A 27,215-nucleotide genomic window follows, 5' to 3' on the forward strand; every position below is an offset into this window, starting at 1 on the left:
GCTAGGAGAGCGCCCTCGAGGTCCTTGAGTCGGGATTTGCTGGCATTCAGTTCCATTCGCAATAGTTTTAAGATTCCGCATTCTTTCGTTATGCAGTCCCCTCTAATGAAACATTTCAGAGTCTCCCACAGTATCCCTTCTGAGAACACCTATCCTTGGATGATGTCTAGGAAAGATTCTAATTCTTCTCGGAGTTCTTCCGCAAAGATAGTGTCCTGCAATGCTCTGGGTTTAAATCTCCAGTGAGGTATAGTTTTATTGCTTGTTTGATGTTGCATTCTAGGGACACCATGGAGTGGTCCGACAAGGATCTTTGTAGAATGCGGCAATCGCCCCACTGCAGGCGGCTATGGGTCGATACAAGAAGATAGTCTATTCTTGAGCTAGGTTTATGAACCCAGGAGTGAAAAGTGAAGTCACAGGTTTTTGGGTTTTTGTGCCTCCAGATATCGACGAGGTCATAGGCCTTGCAAATTTCAATGATTTGTATGCTCGCTTTGGATGGTACTGCTGTCGTATTGTGTGATTTATCTTTGACTGAATTAAGAGTTGTGTTGAAGTCACCGCCCCATATGATCGTGGACTGCCTGGTCATGCTTAGTTGGGTCATTACCCATTCAAAGTTGCTGGTGCTGTCGGTATTTGGGCCGTAAGAGTTCACTAGGGTGATTTCTTCTCCATCAATTGTTCCCTGTATCAGGAGCGATCTGCCCTCTGTCTTTTTTTTGGGAGATCAATCTGAAGTTAGTTGCTTTATTGATTAGGATGGCCACTCCTCTGGCATAGGACGAGAAAGAGGCGAAATAGCGGTGGCAACCCCAGTCTTTTGCCCAGGGGTGTTTGGTTGTCGGACGTAAGTGGGTTTCCTGAATAAACGCTACATCGATTTTGTCGGTCTAGGTACTGCGTCATTTTTCTCACTTTCGCTAGCTGGTGTCCACCTTTTAATATTCCATGTGGCTACGGTGAAGGCGCTGTCTTTTAGTTTTTTTGTGCATGCGGTTTCTTGCGGTTAGCAGCTGGAGGGCGGAGGTGGTGGGCCTTGGTGTAGTGGTGTTGGACAAGGAGCGGTCCTTTCCTGGGCGGTACATATAGGGTGCCTCGGGTTCGGTAAAACTTGTTAACTCCCAACTTGTGTGGAATCCCCTCCCGTTTCTCGTGAGCAACCCCCAACTTGCTCGTCATGTTTTCCCTTTCTTCTAACGTGTAACTTATAAACTTGAACATTGCTGTGCTAGGGGCGCTTGGATCTTCCCAAGTCGCGTGGCCTTGGGGGGTGTTTTACCCCCTGATTTGTGTTCCGGTGGTGTTTTCTTTCATGCTGAGCTGCGTCCTGTTGCCTCCGTTGACCTATGGTGGGTTCCTCTGGGCCCTTTCTCTTTGAGCTCGTGCTTGGTTATTCTCATGTGGGCCACAGCCTGACAGCCTGCTTGATCAAGGTATGCACTTGCTTCTTCGGGGGACTGGAAAAACCTGGTCTTTCCCTGGTGTTGTACTCTCAGTTGGGCAGGGAACAGCATTGAGTAAGGAATCTGATTTATGCACAGTCTCCGTTTGATGTTTGTGAAGGACCTCTTTTGTGCCTGGACGGCCGGCGAGAAGTCCGGGTAAAAATGAACAGTGTCGCCGTCATGCTGTAGCTCGCCTTTCTCTCTAGCCATTCGAAGTATCGCATCTCTGTCTTTCTAATTAAGTAATTTTGCAATTATTGGTCGAGGTGGTGCTCCGGGAATGGGTTTTGACGTCAGTATTCTATGTGCTCTCTCGATAACGAATAGGTGCAAGTGTTTCTGGTCCAAAGAGGGATTTACAGTTCTTCTACGTGGTCTTCCATTTTGCCCTGTAGTTGCTTCTCTCTTACTCCTACAATCCGGATGTTATTCCTTCTAGAGCGCCCTTCGAGGTCTTCGTTTCGTTCATTAGGGGTTTTCATTTGGGCCTCAAGGCACGACACTCTGGTGGTTAAGGATGTTACTCCATCGTCGAGATTGGAGATTCGTTGCTCTGCTTCATCTAGACGCTCATTGTGGGTGTCCAGCCGGTGTTGCACTTGATTAACTTTGGAAGAGAGGTCGTCTAATTTGCTATCTAAGTTTTTGATTCCGGATTTCAGTTCTAGGAGGAGTGCTCTGATGTCAAGCGATTGGGGGTCACTGTCTTCCTGGCTTGACATGCGTGGCGGGGATTCTGGTTCGCGGTTGTGTCTAGGTGTCTTAGCTGAGGTGCAGGCTTCAAAGTTCAGTTTACGCTGTAATTTGTCAGATTTCCCCATTGCGGAATCGTGTGAGCTGTGTTGTTGGTTGCTCAGTTGTGGGGTCCAGATGGTGGTTGGTGGGAGGTGTTGGATTTTTGGGGGTCTGTGCTGTCTACTGGGGTCTTTGCGCCCTTGGGGGTGTTTGCAAGTTGCTTTATTGCCTCCTAATACTGGTTTGCGCTAGGCTCTCAGTTTTCAACAGGTGATTCAATTAATGCCAGGAGCGCCGGGATGCAATCAGCACATTCGTTTTCTGGCGTGCCACTGTTTTGCGTGAGGACTGTTGTTCTATTTTGCAGAGCCTCTGGCTGTTTGATGCAGGGGTGCGTTCTAACTTCTTATGGCAGTTAGCTTAGCTTGTGTTGCTGTGGAGTGTTCAGGATATTTTTGTTGATGCCCCTGTGCTGCCGAGGTAGAGTCCTTCGCCAGGTTTTGATGGGCTGTTTATTGGGGACAGCTTGGAAGGGCGTAGTCTCTCAACTTTGTGGGTGGGGGGCAGTGGGGCGTGCGCTTGGGCTGTGGGCAGAAATGCTCTTGGACTTTCGCTGTGCGTGCTCTGGAAATTCTTCCCCCACCCCGCCCCCCCCCCTGCATGCGCTGTACCTGGAGTCTCTGCCCGGGTCCTGCTCCGTCGCGTGTGTTCTGCCGCTGGTTGCCGCTATGCTCTCGCGGTGTTGCCGATTGGTGAACTGAAGGGGTTTATGAAGTCTCTCTGTGGGACTCTTCGGAGTCGCGTATCCTCAGCCGCCGGGTGCCGCTGCAATGTTGGTGAGCTATGCGGCAGGTCCGGGCCGAGGCGTGTGGAGGGTCAGCCCGACTGCCGAATTTCAATGGCTCCCTTCCCCCTCGGGTGCTCCGGCAAGTGTTGCTGTTCTGGATTTGTAGAGGGGGAACCGCAGGACTGCACGGTCCGTTCCGTTTCTTCACTTGGACTTCCGGGATCGATGGGATCCTCCGGGGGAGGGCCTGCGGGGCTGGGCTGAGGTGCGCACTACACTCTGGGACCGGCCGCACTGCGTGGGATCAGCTCCCGTTGTTGCCGGAGGCGGGGCCGGGGCACTCCCGCAGCTCCAGCGCCCGATGAGGACCCCGTCAGTCCTCCTTTGTTCGCGGGATCGGCGGAGCTGTGCGTCAGCTGCAGGAGCTCCACCACAGGACCGAGGAGGGCGGTGAGTGCCGGTGGGCCCTCGGGTCTCCTGCCACTCGAGGGCACCGCGGTGCGCCGAGCAGGATATAAACAGCCAGGGCCTCCGGAATCAGCCGCTACTCGGGCAGTTTTCTTCACGGTACTCTTGTAGGAGTGTCAGTAGTTGTTTTAGGGAGTCGAACCACCGGAACATGCAGGATTGGTAAGGATTTTTAATAGGCCGCGCGGGAGCTCACGGAGGAGCGGCCATCTTGTTCGGGTCTCTAGCGCCCTCTGTATCATCATCATCCCACTTTTAAGGATCAGTGAGAAAGTCGCAATTACTTTCGCAGGAGAGTACACCAGGGAGATAAAGAAGCTAATGGAAGTAGACGGTGTGAGAAACTGAAAATGTAAGAGAATTGTGTATTGAAAGGAAGCTCAAGGGAAGATTCATTCCCCTTGGACAAACTTGAACTCTAAGTGAAGTAGAAAGTACCCACGAAAAGAGGTACTTTCCATACAAACTGTTGAAGTTTAAAAAGGTGGAGAAACTCAAGGGAGGGGTTGTCTCCCTTTTAAACCGAAAAGTAAAATACTGGACAGAAAGCGAAACGCAGCAGAGAAGCCCCCCTGATTATTTGAGCAATGGAACATTGTTGATCTTTATCCGGAGGTGCTGGATAGACAGTGAAAGACCGGAAGGAAACATTGGGGAAGGGAGAACCCCTTTCTCTATTGGACTCTATTTGTTGCTTTTCTGCACCTTAAAACTCTATATTCTGGAGCTCTGAAAGAAAGCTATAGGTGTATAGCCTACAGAAATCCCCATTGTACACATATTGAGTTTCGAATCTAAGGCTCAGTTTAGGGTTTTTGGACACAGTAAGGCGGGTGCTCTTTTGTTTAACATCCTGACAGACTATCCTTAGTTTTGTTGAGGCAAGGAAACTCTTCTTAGGATCAGGATTAGATGGGGTTTCCCACAACCCTCCTTATTTTGATAAATAAGTCGATGGCAAGCACCTTACATGCCACTGTGTCTGACTCTTACTCTTGATCCCTTAGAGTGCTCTTTTCCCTCTTGACCCCAGGGGGTGGAGGGGAGGTGGTGAAGACTCATGGCGTGGGGAGGTTTTTGACACATACTGTGAAAGCCAATCCTATTGCCGAATTTGAAAGGGGACCAATATATTTTCAGTGTGAGGGGTGTTTTAGGTTTGAGAACGTAATTCAAAAAGAGCAATTTACTTTTATGTAGCACGATTTGTGCTTAGAAATTAGCAGACTAGTATGTTGTCAGTCTTGCATGCGCTTACCTGTAGGCGAAAGACCTGTTGTCTTTTAATAGGCATAATGCAAGCGATTACCGGCACTGGCGGGTCCCCCTACAAGTGGGGCTTACAGTGCAGAAGAGGAAGGATGTCATGGTTCAGTGCTGTTGCAGCAAGGAGCATGCACTTCTACGGGTAGACTGAGCTGGTGTTCTGCTGTAGGATGAAGTATTTGGAGGAGGGGAATCGGTGTTGAATCTCACTACCTGAAGTCTTTTACAGGGATGGGCATACCAAGATAAGGTGCTGCAGCAGTGGTGCATGTAGGGGTAATCTGGCATTGCTCGCATTCTGTAGAAGGAGGAAAGCTTGCCGCAGTGGGTAGGCTAAACTGGTGGTGCGTGGGCAGTGATGGGGTTAACTAGTATTGGGCTGGGAGGTAGAAAATGTAGCACTCCTACAGCAGTAGGGATCATGCAGTGACTGGCAGGTAGGTGGTTGGTAACGTGCAGCAAGTGGAGGGTTTTAAAGAGGAGTGCTGTTTGCTGCTACAGGAGGAAATGGACAGTGATGGGCCGTAATTTGAATATTTGAATCTCAGAGGTTGTTCTGTGTGCAAAAACTCAAGACTTGCTCTTTAAATGTTGACTTTCTGAATACTTCTGTTTCTGGCATTTTTTTCGCATCAAACCTTTGGGCTCCTCTTCTTAATGCTTTTTGCTGATGTTGTTGATGAGATCCCCCCCTCACTCCTAACTGCAATCGCAGTAAGCCTATTGTCTCCCTTTGTTAGCATACCTATAGACCCTTTTATTAAGCCAGACAGCTACTGATCATAAAGCAGTTCAAGTAGAAGCTTGTGCAAATGGTATAGTTGGGAATGTCAATTCTGACCGTCAAGACCATAGACGTGTAGTGGATGGATATTACGATGTTCTATCATTGATATATGAACAAGCCAAGATAAAATCCTCAGGCCCTCTTTCAATTTAGCATCTGTCCATGCTGCACCCTCTCTGAAAACGTTCACATACTTGTTGCGGTCAACTCGCAAAGTTCCCTTTCTCCTGTAGAAATGGCACCAGCCAAAATGTTTTGGGGGTTCAAGCTTTGGAAGCTCTGCCAGACTTGGTGCTACATCTACTTGACTTACTGTCATGGTATGAATGACCAAGAATATTGGGGTGGGTGGTGGTCTTCTCTTGCTGTGGGTTATTTCCTTTATTTTCTGGGTTATTTCCTATGTTTGCTATGAGATGCATGCGATTCAGCAAAGGTCACTTTTTTAGATTTCCCCAAAACTGTCCCAGTCAGTTTTGCTCTTAAACATATGAAGCTGAGTAGTATGAAGCTGAGTAGCTTCACAGATTTCTCTTTGTGTTTGGAACTTGACCCTTATTCAATCTGCCATTATGAAATGTGACTGTAATGTAACAAAATATAGCGTTTATCTATGAATCTCCCTGAACCCTTTTGCGTTACTTTGGAGGGGCAAAAACATTAGGATAAATATGGCCTTATGTGCTTGGCAGAGGGAGCTTCGCTCTACCAAAACAACATTATATGTATGTCTATAAGTGATGTTCAAGGCACGAGTGTTGGGTCATTGAGAGCACAACAGTGCATGTCGGATTGGATATACCTTCACTGAATTACTCCAAATTTGAGATCATCTTAGTAGATTCTTAAGTCCTTTTGCCCTTGATCGAAGTGAACATTTTCATGAGCAGGAGCTAAAGGTTGCTCCTAGGTATCTGGCATCACCCAGTATAAGCAGGGACTACTTCTGAGAAATGAGAAGCTAGTACAGCATGTGCCTAAAATGTAACTTGCACATGATCTGCACTATACAGCGTTGTCGCTTTATATATGTCCCATTATGCCTCCGAAGTCTTATAGTTGAGTCCTAATGATCCCTTGTATATATTCCCAAGTATAAAGATCTAATGTCGCATAGGTATGCTTTAATTTGGCTCCAGCTAGTCTAGGGAGGCAAATGTATCTCACAGTAGCTGTAAGTGTGAAACTAATCAAGCTGTTCTAGGTTAAATAGTTGCCAATAGTTTTGATCCCTTCAGACTGAAATTGCCATCCATAACACTATTTATAAAATGTTAGAGACAGTTAGTAGAGGTTTAAACCCAGCAGGTGCTGCTTCACCTTGTCATTTACACTCCAAATGAACAAGACCATGCTATCCTAAAACTCCTTCAATAGTTTTTCGTGATGATTAACATAATTAGATCAGGGTTCTGGTCTAAAAATGACAATTTCAGTGTTCCCAAAGCAGGACTAACAACAAATCCATAGAGAGATTTCATAAAGCATGGAAATTAACAGTAGTTTTGCACACAAACAGTACAGGAGCACACTTGTGGCTTGCAGTCAATACAAGAATTGTGTTCAAGCCGCTTTGTCAAATACAAGGTAGAAGTCAAAGCCAACCATGTACCTCCCTGTACATTTGTTCAGCAACAAATCCTACAAAGCACAAGAATCAAGCCAGCGGATATTAAAGCAAGTACACTGAAAGGAGCACAATCCCACCAGCCGAGTCGGGATCAGACCCTCAATCAACCCCTCAGATCACTGCACATGAATCACAACAGTATTATTTAAATAGATTTCTATTAGATTAGAAACATTAAAATGATTATTAAATAAGTTAGAGCTCATACGTGAATAAGAGTAAATATATGACATACAATTATAAACACAAATAAAGTGCATAATGTGAAGCAAATACTAATTTCCAAAAAAGACTGCCAAGAACCCAATGCCAAATCATAAATTGGAGAGCGATCACAATCATCCCCAAATATATCTGGATCAGTGCCAGTGAATTGGACACACTCGGGAGAAGGGAATCTCTCGAGTGAAAAAATCCTGGTCAACTGAACAAGTCTGAATGATTTAGAAATACATTCATACGCTGGTTAAATCCTAAAAATGGCACGAAAGAGGATTCGTTATTTCCAAATGTGGCAGTTCAATAATAGAACAAACGGGAGACTGAAAAGCAACAAATCCTATACATTGGTCCCTCGATTCAAACGAAGCGCGGCAGCAGGAATGTTTTTTATAAAGCTCTGGCCATATGGAACAAATCACCAAAAGATGTACGTACACTAAAGCATTTCCCAACTTCCAGTAAAATGCAGATTTTTTTAAAAATAACTTGTTTTGTAATGTTATTTATTCATTTGTCTCGTCCAATATCATGATATTTGATTTCTTTTATTTTGAATGAAGATTCTTTGGTACAAGATTTTGTTAGTGATTTTGGGTGGGGGCAGTTCACATATAGGGCAGTTTGCAGATTAAATATGTTAGTGTTCACAGGTACTCGCTGTGACAAAATGATGGTATCATTGTTTGTAGGATTTTAAGCTTTCTTTTATTATTTTTCTTGGTAAGCAACATGCAGGATAACTTGCCCCATATTATTTGAGAGGAGTTTATCCAGTCCTGGTTGTTTCTATTAGGTTCTGGATTTCTAGTAGGGTTTTCAAGTAACCAGTAAATGGATGAGTGTCACGATGTCGTACCTAAATGAAGTCCTTGCTCCAGAATCCTATTCTAATATCGTTTTTCACCCTACCTCTGAAAAGAAACCCACAAAAATAACTGAGATATACTTTCGGCCATTGCCCAAAACAAGGGGTAGAGGCTGGTTTCTGACCATGACCGTTTTGACTCTTTGCTTATGGGCACAGTCCCAATTATGCAGTTTGTATCTTTTCAAATACTTTCCGGCCCACTCCCCACCCTGATGGTTTCTTCCTTCTTTTCCCCCTCTGGGGCACTGGTCTTTCTCTATCGCCACTCCGGGGTTCCTTGGCTTTCTCCCCACACTGTGGTTGATTTCAGTCTTTCTCCTTGGTTCTTTCCTCACAACAGGTTTTGTCTCTTCCTCTCCACTTTGAGGTTCCTCTATTCTTTCCCCAATGCAGGGCTTTCCTGTTTCTCTTCCCCCACTGTGGGGCATTTTTGCAGTCTTCCCACTGTGGTTCTCGTCTCACTATCGTTCACCACTCTGGGGCGCCTTCGGTCTCTCCCTGCTACAGGGCTTCTTTGTGTTCTCCCTACCTTGGGGCTCCTCCCTGCCCACCTCCCGGGTCCCTGGAGCCACTGTGTACTTTCTTTTGCTGTGTATGTTCCTCTGGAGGGGCATCATGTGGAGCCGCTTATGCGACTTGTCAACTGGGTTATGCATCAGTTGCTGTTGTCTCCCGCTTGCTTTGCAAGGGGTTGAGGCTGCAGCTTCCCTTCTGGTCAGTCTCTATGCACTCCACGCCTTCATTCTCTTCTGCTTCTCCTAGCCAGGCCATTATGGCTACTTACTTGGTCAGGTTGCAATGCCATGTTTGACAGAGTTTCTCTGCCTGGTCACACCACCAGTAGGCCTTCAGCTCCCTGAGTTCCACAGTCTAGCCTCCCTGCCACTTGATGGTCTTTAAGTGATGCTCCATCAAGGGGCTGGGCCAACTGCTTCTCTGCTGTTTCAGTGGAGGCAGAGTTTATTAGGGGCCAGAGACCAAACCTGCCATTACAAGAGGGGGTTTAGGATAATTCTACTTCTCGGCTCCCATATAGCCAATAAAGGTCTCTGGGGTTAGTAGGAAAGGATGGTGACTTGTCCCTCTCTGGGGTTTTTCCTGTCCCCTAAGAGGGTTCCCCTTGAGAGAAATCCCGCTTTCCCTCTCCCCTGTGGGTGTAAAGCATAGCAGGCTCACCTCTCTAGTCCCAAAGGGGTTGGCTCCTCCCTTGGGGAGAGGTGGAGGCACTCATTTTGTTACCTGTTTATTGCTATGGCAGCGCTATACCAGAGTAATCATTGTGCTGCCGTCTAATACTTGATTTTAAAAAACAAAAAAATCATTTATAGTTCACAAGAACTATCACTTGGTTCTACAAAATATTATAATCAATGGATCAGTATGTTTGCGTGAGCTTTGATAAAATGAAAAAAAGATGATTGAACTAGTTCAGAATTCTTTCTTAAATAGTCCCTGGTTGCATGATGTCCACTCTCTCTTACACATTTGAACTTGCCTATCATGCTCTGTTACTGTGCTTCAGGTAGGAGAGGCTGAAGCGTTTATAGAAAAAATAAGCCCATCCTGGCTAGGTGGAACACTCAACAGGTTAGTGCAATGGACTTTGATATTAAAGGGTCTGGTTGGCTCTAGGATTGGAACCTGCCCATGCTAAGCACCATTTATAGGTTGGAAGGTTTGTTCTGGTGTCGCAAGATCACAGGAGTGGTTAGGGGTTTAGCCAGGACCCCAATTTGGTGCGTATGAGAGGTGGGTTTACTCCTGGTTATCTTGTCTGATTCGGTATCAATAATCCTTCTAACACGGTAGTTAGTGCGATACAGGTTCGCTTTTATTGATGGTTTATGAAAGATTCCACTTGATACAATGATTAGTGTGTAGAACACTGTTATGGCATTTTATGCCTTGGTGCGGTCAGCCGACACGTGTTTCAACCCAAACGGGTCTTTCTCAAGGCTGAACAATATTCAAAAAGGTGCAAAGTGATATGTGGTAAAAGACATTTTGTGACCAGCATGTTTAATTAACAAACATTAAACGTGGTGGGTGATGTGTGGTGGTGGTGGGAAATTTAAAAACATTGCATAATTATACATTGCATTTACAAGTTGGATTATTAACACAGTAGACAGAAGAAAAAATGGGGAGAGAGAAAAGAGAGAGGTTAGCAAGAGCGGTGGGGAGGAGGATGGGCGGAAGGAGGATTGGAGAGATAATTGGTCTTCTTACCAAGTATGTCATGCTGCGGTCCCTGGGTGGGGTTCTTGTTTTATTGTGGGTGGCTGTCCTTATGGCAGTCTAGCTCCTATTGGGCTCTGAAAATAATTCATGAAATAGTCCGTGGTTACAACTGGTATATGATTATGATTTGTATAGTTCGAAGGGGGTGGGTTGAGCCCTTTCTTAGGTATGGCGAGTTTCAGCGAGGGTTGGATCGAGGTGGCATTGCTTACCTTCGTCCGAGTAGTGTCTGTGATGCGTTGCTCCCTGCGGCTTCAGTGGTGAATGAATGCCGCCATGTTTAATATACTTGCGCATGCGCCTACCAGCCATGGTTGGACTGGCGGCGCATGCGTGAGCGTGTGGTGTCCCAGCGGGTGCTACTGCGCGTGCGCGAAGAGATAGTGTTCTTAGGAGGCAAATTGCGCATGCACGGGTGCGAGTTAGCGATACTGAAGTGTGCACATTTTGATGTTTTTCTGAATGGGCCATGGCCCGGTGGAATGGGGCGGTATTGTTGGAACCTAGGAGGGCAAATTCCAGGGGGATCAGAATGGAAGGGTGTAAGTGGTGGTTTGCTAATTTCTGTTATGAGTGGATAGCTCATTTAAAGTGTGATTGAATAAGTCATTACGGATGGTCAGTCGTGGCTTGCCAAGAAATTTGTCGATGTCTGAAACTGTTATTCGTGTTCGTCGGTCGGGCCAGGGTGTGATGCCCATTGAAGTATATCATGGTGGAGGCAGATTTGGTGGTTGAGAGGGTTTACAGAAAGACATTGAGGTCGTGATCTCTGTTAAGACCATTTTTAACACATCTAAAGTGACAGATAAGTCGCGCTTCTTCTTGTCTGAGTTTCTGGATTCTGTCTCCTCCTCTCGGGCCCAGCCTGACGATTTTCAGTCCGATGAACCTTATTTCACTTTTGTCGTTCATTTGGTGATACTTCTGCCAGTGGTTGGCCAGCGGTAGTTTAGGATCTTGCGAATGTATGCTGTTCATATGTTCCCTTATCCTGATGCGAGCTTCTCGGATGGTGCTGCCAATATATATCTTGTCACATACGCAAATCAAAGCATAGATCACATACTTACTTCTACAATTGATGTGCTCCGTGATTTTAAATATTGGGCAACCTGCGAATTTGGCACAGTTAGTTTGTGTCGCATATTTGCACATTGAGCAAGTTCCGCATTTAGTGAAGCCTATTGGTGTTTGCTTGCTGAGCCAGTCTTGTGCCATGATGTGTTTCTCCGCGAGAAAGGAAGGACTAAGTAGGTTCCTGAGAGTTGGTGCTCTTTTGAACGACATGCTTGGATATGTCTCAAGCTGAGGTTCGATATGTTCATCCATACGGAGTAGCTCCCAGTGTTTGGTCAAGATTTTTTGGAGGGCATGACTGTCTTGGTTGTATCTTGTGACAAATCTAATCTTGGGGTTGCATTCCTGTCTTCTGGGTTTAGGTGTTAACAGTGTAGATCTTGGAATGTGTATAGCTTGTTCTCTTGCCGGTGTCAGGCTTTGGGCGGAATAGCCTCGGCATCTAAATCTGCGATCCAATAGGTCGCATTCTTCTGTGAAGGATTTGTCTGTGTTGCAGTTCCTTCTCGCTCGGATGTATTCACCTTTTGGGATATTTCGTATAACACTGTTCCTGTGGCAACTTTGTGCATGAAGGGTTGAGTTCACTTCCGTTGGTTTACGAAATGTTCTGGTTGTAATTTTGTTGTCTTCAATCATAATCTTGAGATCCAAAAAGTCTATTTGTTCCGAGCTGATATGGCTAGTTAGTTCAATGCCATAGTTGTTAGTATTGAGGTAATCCATGTATTGGTTTAGTTCATCTTCTGTCCCTTTCCATATCAGGATGATATCATCTATGAAACGAGCCCAGTTGACAATTAGGCTGGTGTATTTGGTTTCCTTCATTGCATGCTCTTGTTCGTAGGTATGCATGAAGCAGTTGGCTAATGCTGGAGCATAGCTGGCTCCCATAGCGATCCCCTTGATTTGCTTGTAGTATTCACCGTTGAAAATAAATATGTTGTTGTTGAGTGAAAATTTCAGGAAGGATTTGGTCATTTCTACTTGATCGAGGTGTGACGCTGACTCGTATTTGAGGAGGTACCCCATACTCGATATTGCAAGTTCATGGTCTATTGATGTGTACAGGGCCTTGACATCTAAGGTGGCCATTAAGAAATTCGGTTCCCATTTGATTCTGGAAAGTATCTCCAAAGTATGCATGGTATCCCTGAGATAGGTAGGGATCTTGACGATGAGTGGCTGTATTACATTGTTGATGTATCTTGCTAGTGTTTCAGTAATACCGCCAATGCCACTCATAATTGGTCTTCCTTCTGGAATGGTGTCAAAGGTTTTGTGGATCTTCGGTAGGAAGTACAGCGTTGGCATAATTGGATGATCCGTTCTGAGATAGTCATATTCATCCTCTGTAATGAGTCCTATCGCTTGATATTTGTTTAGGAGTTCTCGGTGTTCCCTGAGAATCCTGGCTTGGGGATTGTTGTCCAGTTTCTCGTAGTTGCCCGGTATTTGGAGGTGGTTCAGGGCCATTTTGATGTAGTCTGTTCTTTCCATAATAACTATATTGCCTCCTTTGTCTGCTTCCTTGATCACGATGCTGGTTTCTTTTTGTAGATTCCTGAGTACCGTTTGTTCCTCTTTTGTTAGGTTGTCGTTACTATTACTACCTCTGGTACATCGATCTTCCAATTTGTGGAGGTCATTGGTCACAGCTTGATGAAAGGTGTCTATGTAGTTCTCCGCACATAGTTGTGGATTGAATTTGGATTTGCTTTTAAGCTCTGGGATTTTCATGGATACACTCTGAATCCCTAATTCTTGCATGCATTCTTGCTTGCTCTTGTTGTTCTCTGCAAGCGTGCTTAGGAGGTGGATGTCTTCAAGGTCTCTGATGGTGAGCAGGCTGGGTTTTGGTACCGTTTCTGGTGGTTTGTAAACCGTTGTTTTGGTTGCGAAGAATTTTGTAAGTTTGAGGCGTCTAGTAAATTTGAATAGATCTATTTGTATGTCTACAAAGTTGTTCTTGCTTGATGGTGAGAAGGACAATCCCTTATTGAGTACCCTTATTTCCAGATTCGTGAGTTCTTTGTGTGACAGGTTCATGATCAGATTTTGTTGTGTTTCTGTCCCACAGTTTTCTGTGATTGTGACCTTGTTTGTCTTTGTTCGATTTCCTCTTCCAGGTCTCCTGCGTCCTCTGTCTGTTCTTCCCCCCCTTCTTCTTCTTGAGGGGTTCCTGTATTTGTCAATGGGGTTGCGAAGGATACCGATTTTTTGTTGCTGTTGGGTTGTGATTTCAGGCGACTTGCCTTCTTGTGTAGTTTTATTTGGTCTAAAAAAGACCGCTTAGCTGTCTCCTTTACCGGTAAATTTGATGATTCTTCCTGATCGCTATCAATTTCTGAACTTGCACCCGAGGTGTTTGGGGTACTTTCTTTGGACTTCTGTTGCTGTTGGTTCTGATCATATTTGGGTTGGTAGGTGAAGACCCGATCTTCCCTGTAGTCTTTGTCGTCTCTGAAGAATTTGTGCAGCTTTCTCATTTTGACCTCATCTTGATGGGTTTTGAGTATTCTATACATGGTTTTGTAGTTCTTCTCCTTGGTTGCTTTGGGGGCATCGTATATCTCTATTTCCTTTTTTAACTCTTCTAGTAGGATCACAATTCTTTCATGTTTTCTTTTTGCGTGTTCGATCAGCAGTTCTATCATTCGTAAAGAGCCTGTTATGAGATTTTGTTCCCATTCATCTGCTAAATCTGAGTCGAGTGGGTCATCGAAATCCGGAAAGATAATTATCCTGAGACCCCTCGGTATTTTCTTTTGTGCCGCATATTCCTGCATTGTTGTTTTCTCCCAGAATTTGTTGATTTCTTTTTTAGATAATTTCTCTAGTCTCATGAATTTGTGCTTCAGATCTTCTTGTAGATTTGAATCTCGGAAGGCGTTATCCGTGGATCCTCGTGGGGCAAATAGCGCTCTGATGTCTTCGTTCCTTGACATCATGTATTCTGCCATTCTTTGGCTGTTCCCTTTTTCGTGTTGAATTTTTTTGGAAAATTTCAGGCGCTGTGAGCAAGGCTGGTTCCCTAGTAGTGAGTAAAGGGTCTGGTTGGCTCTAGGATTGGAACCTGCCCATGCTAAGCACCATTTATAGGTTGGAAGGTTTGTTCTGGTGTCGCAAGATCACAGGAGTGGTTAGGGGTTTAGCCAGGACCCCAATTTGGTGCGTATGAGAGGTGGGTTTACTCCTGGTTATCTTGTCTGATTCGGTATCAATAATCCTTCTAACACGGTAGTTAGTGCGATACAGGTTCGCTTTTATTGATGGTTTATGAAAGATTCCACTTGATACAATGATTAGTGTGTAGAACACTGTTATGGCATTTTATGCCTTGGTGCGGTCAGCCGACACGTGTTTCAACCCAAACGGGTCTTTCTCAAGGCTGAACAATATTCAAAAAGGTGCAAAGTGATATGTGGTAAAAGACATTTTGTGACCAGCATGTTTAATTAACAAACATTAAACGTGGTGGGTGATGTGTGGTGGTGGTGGGAAATTTAAAAACATTGCATAATTATACATTGCATTTACAAGTTGGATTATTAACACAGTAGACAGAAGAAAAAATGGGGAGAGAGAAAAGAGAGAGGTTAGCAAGAGCGGTGGGGAGGAGGATGGGCGGAAGGAGGATTGGAGAGATAATTGGTCTTCTTACCAAGTATGTCATGCTGCGGTCCCTGGGTGGGGTTCTTGTTTTATTGTGGGTGGCTGTCCTTATGGCAGTCTAGCTCCTATTGGGCTCTGAAAATAATTCATGAAATAGTCCGTGGTTACAACTGGTATATGATTATGATTTGTATAGTTCGAAGGGGGTGGGTTGAGCCCTTTCTTAGGTATGGCGAGTTTCAGCGAGGGTTGGATCGAGGTGGCATTGCTTACCTTCGTCCGAGTAGTGTCTGTGATGCGTTGCTCCCTGCGGCTTCAGTGGTGAATGAATGCCGCCATGTTTAATATACTTGCGCATGCGCCTACCAGCCATGGTTGGACTGGCGGCGCATGCGTGAGCGTGTGGTGTCCCAGCGGGTGCTACTGCGCGTGCGCGAAGAGATAGTGTTCTTAGGAGGCAAATTGCGCATGCACGGGTGCGAGTTAGCGATACTGAAGTGTGCACATTTTGATGTTTTTCTGAATGGGCCATGGCCCGGTGGAATGGGGCGGTATTGTTGGAACCTAGGAGGGCAAATTCCAGGGGGATCAGAATGGAAGGGTGTAAGTGGTGGTTTGCTAATTTCTGTTATGAGTGGATAGCTCATTTAAAGTGTGATTGAATAAGTCATTACGGATGGTCAGTCGTGGCTTGCCAAGAAATTTGTCGATGTCTGAAACTGTTATTCGTGTTCGTCGGTCGGGCCAGGGTGTGATGCCCATTGAAGTATATCATGGTGGAGGCAGATTTGGTGGTTGAGAGGGTTTACAGAAAGACATTGAGGTCGTGATCTCTGTTAAGACCATTTTTAACACATCTAAAGTGACAGATAAGTCGCGCTTCTTCTTGTCTGAGTTTCTGGATTCTGTCTCCTCCTCTCGGGCCCAGCCTGACGATTTTCAGTCCGATGAACCTTATTTCACTTTTGTCGTTCATTTGGTGATACTTCTGCCAGTGGTTGGCCAGCGGTAGTTTAGGATCTTGCGAATGTATGCTGTTCATATGTTCCCTTATCCTGATGCGAGCTTCTCGGATGGTGCTGCCAATATATATCTTGTCACATACGCAAATCAAAGCATAGATCACATACTTACTTCTACAATTGATGTGCTCCGTGATTTTAAATATTGGGCAACCTGCGAATTTGGCACAGTTAGTTTGTGTCGCATATTTGCACATTGAGCAAGTTCCGCATTTAGTGAAGCCTATTGGTGTTTGCTTGCTGAGCCAGTCTTGTGCCATGATGTGTTTCTCCGCGAGAAAGGAAGGACTAAGTAGGTTCCTGAGAGTTGGTGCTCTTTTGAACGACATGCTTGGATATGTCTCAAGCTGAGGTTCGATATGTTCATCCATACGGAGTAGCTCCCAGTGTTTGGTCAAGATTTTTTGGAGGGCATGACTGTCTTGGTTGTATCTTGTGACAAATCTAATCTTGGGGTTGCATTCCTGTCTTCTGGGTTTAGGTGTTAACAGTGTAGATCTTGGAATGTGTATAGCTTGTTCTCTTGCCGGTGTCAGGCTTTGGGCGGAATAGCCTCGGCATCTAAATCTGCGATCCAATAGGTCGCATTCTTCTGTGAAGGATTTGTCTGTGTTGCAGTTCCTTCTCGCTCGGATGTATTCACCTTTTGGGATATTTCGTATAACACTGTTCCTGTGGCAACTTTGTGCATGAAGGGTTGAGTTCACTTCCGTTGGTTTACGAAATGTTCTGGTTGTAATTTTGTTGTCTTCAATCATAATCTTGAGATCCAAAAAGTCTATTTGTTCCGAGCTGAAATGGCTAGTTAGTTCAATGCCATAGTTGTTAGTATTGAGGTAATCCATGTATTGGTTTAGTTCATCTTCTGTCCCTTTCCATATCAGGATGATATCATCTATGAAACGAGCCCAGTTGACAATTAGGCTGGTGTATTTGGTTTCCTTCATTGCATGCTCTTGTTCGTAGGTATGCATGAAGCAGTTGGCTAATGCTGGAGCATAGCTGGCTCCCATAGCGATCCCCTTGATTTGCTTGTAGTATTCACCGTTGAAAATAAATATGTTGTTGTTGAGTGAAAATTTCAGGAAGGATTTGGTCATTTGATATTAAGGCAACACGGGTCCGGAGGCTACTGAAAAGCAGTTTACCATGGACTGAGGGTCTGGGCGGTGAAATAATGTCCCATTTTGTTCTCTTTGTCCTATAAGCCATGTATTGTGTGTTCGCACATTTGTGATTCCATGGACTCCACCTACCTCCTTGTTTACTACTTGTCTACTACTTCATATGACTTTAAAAACTCATTAAAAAATGCACATTTTGATAGAATGTTTTTCAATTTCAGGTACTCTTTCTGTGGTTGGTCCTGCCGGCACCCTAGCCATGAAGAACAGAAGTCTACTTGTGGACCACTGCTGCATTTTAAATGAGATTCAGCCGTCACAGGAGGATCAGAAGCAACCGCTTCTTCATAATGCCTGACATGATGTGGGATGTTTGGTTTCTTGGGACAAGAGTGTCCGAAGAAGGGAAGAACATCATCACTACGGGGAGAGAAATACTAAATTGTGAAACCAGATGAAGGCCGGCGTACTGTATGGATGCCCTAACACGTGAAAGATATGCTCCTTTTGATCAGGACGACCACATTTTAAATTTGTTTGCTCTAACAATGTATTTTTTAAATGGCACAAGAGCCACATTTGAAACATTGAAGTGCCCATTGCTATCTTTTTTCAGACACTAACATTCTTGATCTGCAGCCTTTTCTTCCATTAGCTTTTCTCTTAAGTTTACCCTTTGATAGACGTCATGGAAACCATCCAGTTACCAACGCATGTTAATGAAACGGCGCAAGAGCTGTATGACCTTTGTGCAGATAAAAACATGTTAGAGGGATTTGTAGATACGTTGGTAATGGAAGAGAAGGTCGTGGCCCGTAAACCTACAGAATCCTCTGCTCAAATTCGTAAAAAAAGGAAACGTTGTGGACTATGTGCTCCATGCATGAGGAAGGAGGCTTGTGGGAAATGTTACAACTGTGTGAATCGGAGAACTAGCCATCAGATTTGCAAATTGAGAAAATGTGAACAGCTCAAAAAGAAGTCTGGTGCCATTAATGAGATAGAGGTAAGCATATTTAAGGTTTACCCATTTCTGGTGACTTTAAGGTTTGGGTGTATTTGACCGTAAAAAATGTACCCTTTCCAATTTGTTAAAAGGCATCTTGATAGAACTCTTAGATGTGTTGCGTTTTAACTCTTTCTTAGTTTGCAATGGTGGATGAGGTGTCTATTCCACAACCAAGCTCAAATTGCTTGACTGCACTTCAATGGAAAGTGGGTTTCTCTGTGTTTGCCTCTCAGCCCATGTTTAACCTTCATACGTTTATTACAGTTTCCTTTATCCTAGCCAGGTGGTGCATTTTTTGTTGCACATTGAACAACGTCAAAGCTTTTTATAAAACATTTTATAGAATGTTTTTCATTTCAGCTTTATAGACCTAGCCTGTGGGCTTTTAAATTGGTTTTCTGGGCTCATAATTCCTGGTACAGCCTGAGGGCATGGTCTATAAAGCCATTATGCCCCTAAAAAGGGAATTATGCCCCAAGTGGTTGCTGGGAACTGGCTAGCTCCCAGCAACCACTTCCCCACGTGGTGAAGATGGAAGGATAAGAGTTAATGTATTTGGGCTGGATCTGACAGGTGCGGCCCACGAAGACAGCAGACCGCAAGGGAGGAGTGCCCCCAACAAGGTAAGGAGTTGGGGCAGGGGCCAATGATTTCACGTCCTCGGGTCACGTCAGTGAGGTGTGGCCCATGAAGGAGGAGAGCAGAGCTCTTAGGGGCCCTAATCCCCTCCCTCCCCCACCACAAGAAGGTAAGGAGTGGGGTAGGGATTGGGTGATTTATCATGCACAGGCCGCATCTGTGGGGTACAGCCCAGGTGAGGTGCTCTGCGCCACCCCCCTCAGGGCTCTCGCCACAGCAGTCCTTCTGATCACAGGAGGGACTGCTGCGCTGACAGCCATGATGGGAGCGGTCCTGGCAGTAAGTCTTTCAATGTGGCGCTCCACTGCTGAGAGGGAGCAAAGTTAGGGCTCAACCCAAAGTGAGAGAGGGGTTACCTGATGTATCCCCAGTCCAACAGATCAAAAGCTTTGTGGCATCTAGGGAAATAACCGCCATCCTCTCACCCTTTGTAGCAGCGGATTCAATAAGATCGATTGTGCGTCTAATATTCTCTTGGGTGCTTCTACCCGGAATGAAGCCTGTCTGATCTGGGTTTATTAATTGTGGTAGGTCAGTCCTCAACCTAGTAGAGAGTATCTTGGAGAATATTTTTCCGTCATTATTCATCAATGTGATTGGTCTGTAAGAGGCGCACAGCTCCGGGGTCTTTGCCTGGTATAGGGGTGAGAATGGTGAGCGATTCCGCCATGGAGGGGGTGATACTTTTTGTGGTGTGAAATGAGTTCTATAAGGCTGTAAACTGGGGGGGGTGGGATGTGCGAGTAGGTCTTCTAAAATTAGGCTGTAAGGCCATCAGGCCCCGGGGATGCGTTGTTCAGTGTTTTAATTGCTTCTGTAGTTTCCTCCACTCAGATCAGCAACTCTAAAGGGTCTAAATGGGCTTGGGGGGAGGGTTGTTGATTGAGCGTAGATAGTGAGTTACTTTTCCAGGTGCAATAGGTGGTCCCGCCATGATTTCTCTGTGGTGCTCCACCATGATGTCCCTTTTTTCGTTCTCAGTAAATCGCATGTCACCGTCCTCCCCTTTAAGTTTCAAAATGTTATTTCTATTGCTCATCTTTTTTAGTTTGTATTCCAGGATCGGATTAGCTTTGTTCCCGTTAATATAATAGTATTCCTTTGTATATGCCAGGGCCCTGGCTGGTCTATCCGCCAAGTGCATTTCTAGGGCTGTGTTGGCTTTTTTGAGATCCCTCCCTAGTCTCCAGTTCGGAACACTGGAGTCGTGCCACCCTCCTTTGTTCTGCTACTGCTCCAATCAGAGCCCCTTGAATAACCAGCTTCATGGGGTCACAAATAATGGCAATGGGGGAATCCCTAGTTACATTCTTCCTAAAATAGTGAGTGAGGGTCTCGCCCATTCTCTTCTTATAATCCCGTCTAACAGGGTAGAGTCCTGTAGTTTCCAATATTTTGGGGTGGGGAAGGCTGGGGAACCCATGGTCTGAGAGAAGTCTCGTCTGAATTTGTACCCTTTCCAGGCAAGGGAAAAAACACTGGGCATCAAGATCAAGTCTGGTCTCAAAAACCCTCTATGCCCATTTGAGTAGAAGGTGAAGTCAGACGCCCCCGAGTTAGCTAAACGCTAAATGTCCATTGTCTGTTTCCCTAAGAAATCTGGCAAGTCCCAACAAAAGGTGGGGGAGGGTATCTTATCCACTTGTGGATCTGGAACAACGTTGAAGTCACCTCAATTAGAAGGTGGCCTTCTGTGAATGCTAAAATTGTTGGGATTAGATCAAGCAGGAATCTCTCCTGTGCATTATTTGGGCAATAGATAGCTGCTATAGTGAGTGGTTGTTCCAGGAATTGGCCTTTAACAAGAACTAATCTACCTTGGGCATCTCTTTTCTCTGTGATTTGGGTTAAGGGGATGTTTTCACTGAGCAGGATAGCCACTCTCCCTCCCCATCTCCCGATGTGGCGAAGTATGATTTCTTGAACCTTCTAAATTTAATTCGATGTTCATCGGCGTGGAGGAGATGCATCTCCTGTAGGCATACGATGTCGCCTGAGAGTTGACCCAACCTTCGTTCTACTGACCTCCTTTTGCTCGGGAAATTACGTCCCTGAATGTTCATGTAACCATATGAATTTCACGCTCACTGTTAGACCCCATGCTTGTCATTGGCGTGGGAACTTAAGTGTGGCTATACAATCGACTAGGGGCTGCCCGTGTGTATTTGTGTTTACGTTGTGTGTTGTTGTTTTGTTACTGTACAATTCCTGAGTCCTCCTTGGTGTCCATTTCCCCCTTGCCAATCCCCCAAATATCCTGCCCCTCCCCCTCTCTCCTCCCCAACCAAGTATGGGAGCAGCCCATACTTGCAACCAACAGGGTTTTCCGGCCCATTCCACCACCAACCAACTGAGGCCAACAGGGCCTGATGCAAAACTAAATGGCTTAACTCCCAAGTGTAGGGGCAGTAAGCACCTAAGTTGCAGGCTCGATGTATCTCGTCCTTTTACCTTAGGGACCCAGACATGGGGCAGGGCTTTTTACCCCCACTGTTTTCCACTACGGAATATACCTACCCTATGGGTGGCGTTGCTGCAGTTTGGAAATTCTCCATCCTGTCTAATTCTTTTTGCTGCTTCGAAGTGATTTTTGACAAGTGCGAGCCCTAAGGTGGATCTAAGTGTATGTTCTCTTCATCCTTCAGTCCGGGTTCTTGTTTTTTTTTCCAGGGAGGACCCCGAATGCGACGTCTTCGATTGACTCTCGTCCAAGCGCCCGCAGTTCGTTTTTCTGTCTGTTCTTGCAAGGTTGATTCTCTTTCTGAGTCTCTGCTGTCTGCTCCCACAAAAACTTCTACACTTCCTTTAGGGTGTATTTGTCTCTGATTACCATCCAGGTGAAGTTAAACGAAGTTGGAAAACCCCTAAGGTATGGAACCTTCCTTTCTCGCAGCCACTCGGTAAGATGTCTCAGTGCCTTTCTCCTTACGAGGCTGGCGTTCGCAAGGTATTGATATATTTGTATGATCGCTCCTCTGAATTGGATTTGTTTGTAGTTCCTGGCTTCTCGCATTATTTCCTCCTTTATCCTAAAGAGGTGTATCCTCGCTAACACACCAGGAGGGTTGGAGAATGTTTGCTGCACCCTGGTGCTGTGAACTCTATCTATTTCAAGCGGGCCTCATCCTGTAGCGTAATTATGAATCTGAATAGGCCCTTCGCATAGTTCTCCAAATCAGCGTCAGTGACTGAGGTAGGGATTCCCCTAAGGCATATGTTATTTAATCTTGAACGGTTTTCGGCATCCTCTTGTTTAGCTTCAAGAGCCTCACACCTGGCTTGTAGGCGGCAATCCTGTTCCCAGTCTCCTCAATTTCAAATGCGTGCTCGCAGAGGTTGTTCTCGACATCCGCTGTCCTGCTTTCGACTGCTGCCAGTCGCTTGTCCAGGGTGGGTATTTTGCTCATGACTCCCTCAGTCCTTTTTTGAAATTCCTTCGTCATGGCTGCTAGCAGGTCCTGCAGGTCTGATTTTGTTACTGTTTGGGTGAGTGAGGAGCTGCTTCCTGTATTGGATGGTGTTGCAAGCTGTGCCTCCACTTGATCCACGTTTCTTCCTTTTTCAGGGTTGGGCTGGTTCATTAGTGTAGAAAGATCCATCTGCTTCGTGCTTTTCCCGGTCTTTGCCATGTTTCACCCTGATTTCACTGGGTATCAGAACTTCCTTGCCAATCCCCCTTTGATCACTGTATTTAGGTATCCCCTCTCTGGCTTTCGAGTGTGCCCTCTGGTGCAAGATCTTAGAAACGGAACCTGAGTACTGGGGGTCTCTGTCCACACACCTGTGTCAGTAACTTATTAGAGGGCTTCTGTTAGCTGGCTGTGTATGGGGCCTCTGTACTTGCGAAAGCTCCAGTTAAGATGAGGAGCCCTGCTGTTCAGCCCTCAACGAAGGTTGCAGGACTAGGTGGGTGGTACTCGCAGGTGGGGGCGCTTTGCCCATTGTTCTGGGAGAGTCCAGTGCAGTTCGGGTAGGAGACTGCTGATTGCGGGCCCAGTGTTCCTTTGGAGTAAGCCGGTCACCCCAACTGCTGCAGCCTCATTGGAATAAGAATAGTCATGTTACAGTGCGGAGCTGTCGCTGGCTCCGGTACTTGTCCCACTATTCAGGAATGGAACTGGTTGGCGTGAGCCTCGCACCCTTCTTGTAAATAGTGCAGTTCAGGTGAATTGAGTCACGGGGAGGACATAGTAGCTTCCTCAAGGCACTTCAGTATCCCCCCACGCATAAGCCGACCAGGTGTGTGGATATGTTTGTTTCAGTGCATGATTGGCAATTGACAGATGCTTGCTAAGTTGTAAATCCCTCCCCCCCCCCCCCAAAACTCTTTATTGGCAGTTTTCAACAGTAACACATTCCAACTGGAACACCCCCCCGTTCCCCTACCTGCCCCCCCCCCCCCCCTCGATCTGGGTAAATTGCCTTTTGCAGGCAGATTCCCTTCTGCATCCCTCCTTGCTTAGGATTGACTGTAAAGCTCCTTCAAATATCCCCTTCCCCTGTGTGGTCAATTATTCCCAAGATGCCCATGGACCTGGGGCACCACGCTTCCCGAGCACCTTCCCTCAGGTATCTCAGTAGACCTGTCCAGTCAGTGCTGAACATTTTGTAGTCCCCTTGTATGGAGTAGGTGAGCCACTCCATGGCAACAATGTTCCAGATCTTGTCTATCCATTTGTGGTCCTGTGGAGGGTCCCTTGACTTCGATTTGCGTGTCAGTACTAGAGCCGCCGCCTTCATCATTACCACATAGAGCTTGCGGACCGGCTTTGATTTGGGTTGCTCAAGTGTGCCATTGAGGCCTATTATTGCGAGTCCCTTGTTCCCCTTGAATTTTAAATCTAGGACCTGCTCCATTGCTTCTTGTATACCTACCCAGTACTGATCTATCTTGGGGCACTCCCACCAGATGTGACTCCATGTACACTCACCTCCACACTCCCTCCAGCACCACTGGGAGGTCCCTGGATACATTCTGTGTAACCTTGTTGGTGTCAGGTGCCACTGAAACATTAATTTTAGCCATATCTCTCGAATCTGGAGGGATCTCGTTCGTTTGGGAATGTGTTTCCACAGTTTTACCCACTCCGTCTCCTCTATTGTGCACCCAGTGGAAGTCTCCCACCTTTTAATGTATGATCGCGGGGGAAGGCCTAGTTTCATGTGTGCATATGGTTGCTACCACTAGTCTGTCGCATTGGCTACTCCACCACTCCATGAAACAAGCAGGGACTCGCCAACTAATCCTATTAGAAAAGTACCTAAACAGGGACCCTGGTGACAGACGAGTGCTCATTGTGTTACTGGTCTGTCCTACTCATCATGTGCGGGATCCTTCCCCATGTCTGTAAACCAGTCTGTCGTGGGCCCCCCCACCCCCCGGCTTGGTCTGTTTCCTCGCCCATATCTTTGCTAGTGGTCCTTTCTGTGTCTTCTTGGGGTTCCTGGGGGCCGACCGGGAGTCTTTATTTCTATTTTTAGACATTGTGCAGAGTGGTGGTGCGCCTGGAGTGCAGGGTTTATCTGGCCTGCACTGTGACTTTGCCGAGGCCAACCTTGGAGTGCATGGTATGTTGCTCTGGGTTCGTCAGTGTGTTAGGTGATCCCTCCTACTTGGTTCTGTCTCCCCTCGCCCGTCTTTCTTTTAGAGGCTGGAGTGGTCTGCTTGAGACCAATCACCTTGTGGGTTCCCTGGCCGTTCCAGCCGGATTAGTTTGTACTGGGTTGTTGCCTTAAGCACTGGATCGCGCCTCTGTTAGTTACCGGGGCAGGGACATGTAGGTAGGTCCCAGTGATCGGTGTATGGTGTATCTTTGATTAGGAGACTTGGCTGATTCGAGGGTTGGCTGACCCTTCGTGTGCCCTTGGTGTTTGCGGCCAGTCTTTCTTGCGCTTAGATGGGCCGGGTCTCTGTAGGCCTCCTGGGTGCCCCACAACCCTTGCTGCGTTCCTCCCTCGGGGAGATTCTAACGTGCTTTGGGCTCAGCTCAGTGTGGGCTCTCCCTCTGTTGTGCGGTCTCTGCGGGTTAGATCGGGTCTCTGGGTGGGGATTTCTCCCCTATTCCTGGTTGGATTTCTGCTATTAGAGGAACCGCTGCTATCCTTGCGTATTTTCTGTTTCCCCTCTTTGTCTGCCAGTGTTGGGGGACCGCCTGTGTCTCTCTAGTCCTGTTCCCCCTCTGCGTTGTATATGACCAATCTCACAGGGTTTAGGGGGTTCTGGTCCCAGTGTGTGATTTTCGCCTGGAAGATCGGGAGGCCTGAGGTGGGGGGTGGGGGAGTAGCATCGGGAAAGGCGAGTGGGTGCTCCTCACTTACTTGTCTGTATGCCTCCTCGAGAGGGTCTGCCTTCCGTTGGCCTTGAGGTCTTGGTGGTTCAATGTTGGATCGAAGGGATTCCGGAGCAACCAGCCTCTCGTCCGCTGTTGGTATTGGGAGCAGCCGTCCCCTGGTCATCCGAGGCGCTTCTGCTCCAGTGACTTCTGGCCGTTAACAGCGTAGTGGGGGACTGGGGCCTGCTGCCGATCCCTGGGTGTAGCTGAGCTCCTTCCCTTTGTGGGTGGCCGCTTGGCAATCCGGCTAAATTGGATGGGGTACTGCGCTTGGTACTGGTCCCGCCCTTTGGTCCACTCTTTTGGTCCATTGTGCGAGTCCGCAGGGACCTTCAAATTGTTGGGATTAGGGTGCCGGGTAGTTCTGGTATTTTCCCACCCATTCACGCTGGGGGGAGCCCTGCTTTCTCTGTGCCATTTCTCTGTAACATTTCCCGTCAGTGCTTGTGTGTGCATTGAGGGGGAGTCTCTGTTCCGATGTCAGGAAGCGAGGGAGCGACTGCTCGGTGTGTTAGTGCATCTGGGGTCGCTCTAGGTGGACGAGCAGAGTCCTGTCGCACCCGCCAAGATGAGTGGGCCGTCTATTTTCCAGAGGGCGTTGGTTGTCGGTGCTGAGTCCCCTGTCGTCCGGAGTGTCGACTGGGCGGGTACCCTCGTTGGCGTGGAGAGGAAGTTGGATCTTGTGAGGATCCCTCCCACGGGTTCTCCTGGGTGACTTATATTGGGCAGGCTGGTGCCGCACTCTTCCTCTGATAGTGCCCAGCGGGGTCGTGCCGTGGCGCTTTCCCCCCTAGATTTGCCTGCTGAGGCGCGGAGGCTCGTCACTGCGGTCTGCACTCTCAATGGGTTCAACCTCACTGCGGGCTCGATCGGGTGCTTCCCTGGTCTCCCTGCGCTCTCCGGTGTCTATTTCAGCAACTTCTGATGCCTGGGGAGGGCTTAATTGCCAAGTTCGCCTACTTGTGTGGCCTCGCGGGTTGGGAGCGCAGTGGACGTGGTGTTCACTAGCGCATGGCCATTTTGGAATCCCCTCAGTTGTAAATCTTAAACCAGCTTTCAGGGGGTGGAGATGGAGAATCTCGCTGTCAGCCACCTTCGAATCCCAACTTGGTTCTCTTCATAAGATTCTGTTGTGCAGTTGTACCCCCCCCCGTCAGTCCTGTTTCACACCCACCCTGTGGGGTGAGGGGGGAGGGTAGGCCGGGAGCCGGGTTGCCGCACCTGGGGTCGTGCCACTTACCTTGTGTGACCGGTGCTGTCGGGCGGGAGGGATGCAGTGGCTGGGTAGAGCGCTGGAGAGATCCCCTACTTCCCCCGTGCGCGGCCCTGTGCCTCAGGTTTAAGAGACTTCCAACGTCGCCGTTCAAACTGTTTAACGTCGCTCCTCAGTTGCGACTTATTGTTTTGCTTGGGTGCAGACTACTTTGAACCCCAGCCCGAACTGAAGCTGTGCTCCGCTTGGACTCTACTGAGCGGGATCCAATCTGCCGTCGCAGCCGCCAGAGACCCTCCGCTCGCTAGGACGCCCTGATCCCATCCAGGTACACAGAGTGCTTGGGCTATGAACGGTGAGTTCTCCGCTTATTGGGAGTTTGTGGGAGTCCTTTCAGCTTTGTTGCAGCAGTCCGGTATGCGCAGAGAGCGCGGGCTCCATTTCCCCCAGCCGCGGCTCCTCCCTGTGCGCTCTCCCTGAAGCTCCAGGACGGAGCAGCTGCCATTTTCCTCCCTCTGCAGTCGCCAGCAGAGTTACTTCGTTGGGGCTGAAGATAGGGTGGATGTACCCTGCATTTTCGGAAATTCGGTGCCCTGTCCCTTCCTCACTCCCTACGTTGTTTGAAGGTCTTCTACATGGAGCTATGCCGGTGAAAATGCCGTCGGTGGCTGAGAAGAAGCGGGAGCTTCTAAGGCGCCATGTCACTAGCCTCAGCGCCAAGCCAGA

The 27,215-nt window shown here is 47.1% G+C and overlaps 1 protein-coding gene across 2 annotated transcripts in view; it reads left to right on the forward strand.

Annotated features, from left to right (window-relative positions):
- TET3 (tet methylcytosine dioxygenase 3) overlaps window positions 1-27,215 on the forward strand; it is a 1,124,040-nt gene that overhangs the window by 144,880 nt on the left and 951,945 nt on the right. For both annotated transcript variants that reach the window (XM_069617646.1, XM_069617647.1), the window contains exon 2: window positions 17,518-18,302. In XM_069617646.1, the coding sequence (XP_069473747.1) occupies window positions 17,985-18,302 (318 nt within the window). In that variant the 5' untranslated portion in view covers window positions 17,518-17,984. The remainder of the gene's footprint in view (window positions 1-17,517; window positions 18,303-27,215) is intronic.

This window comes from Ambystoma mexicanum, chromosome 10, assembly GCF_040938575.1.
Source record: "Ambystoma mexicanum isolate Mex_15411 chromosome 10, UKY_AmexF1_1, whole genome shotgun sequence".
NCBI classification, from domain to species: domain Eukaryota; kingdom Metazoa; phylum Chordata; class Amphibia; order Caudata; family Ambystomatidae; genus Ambystoma; species Ambystoma mexicanum.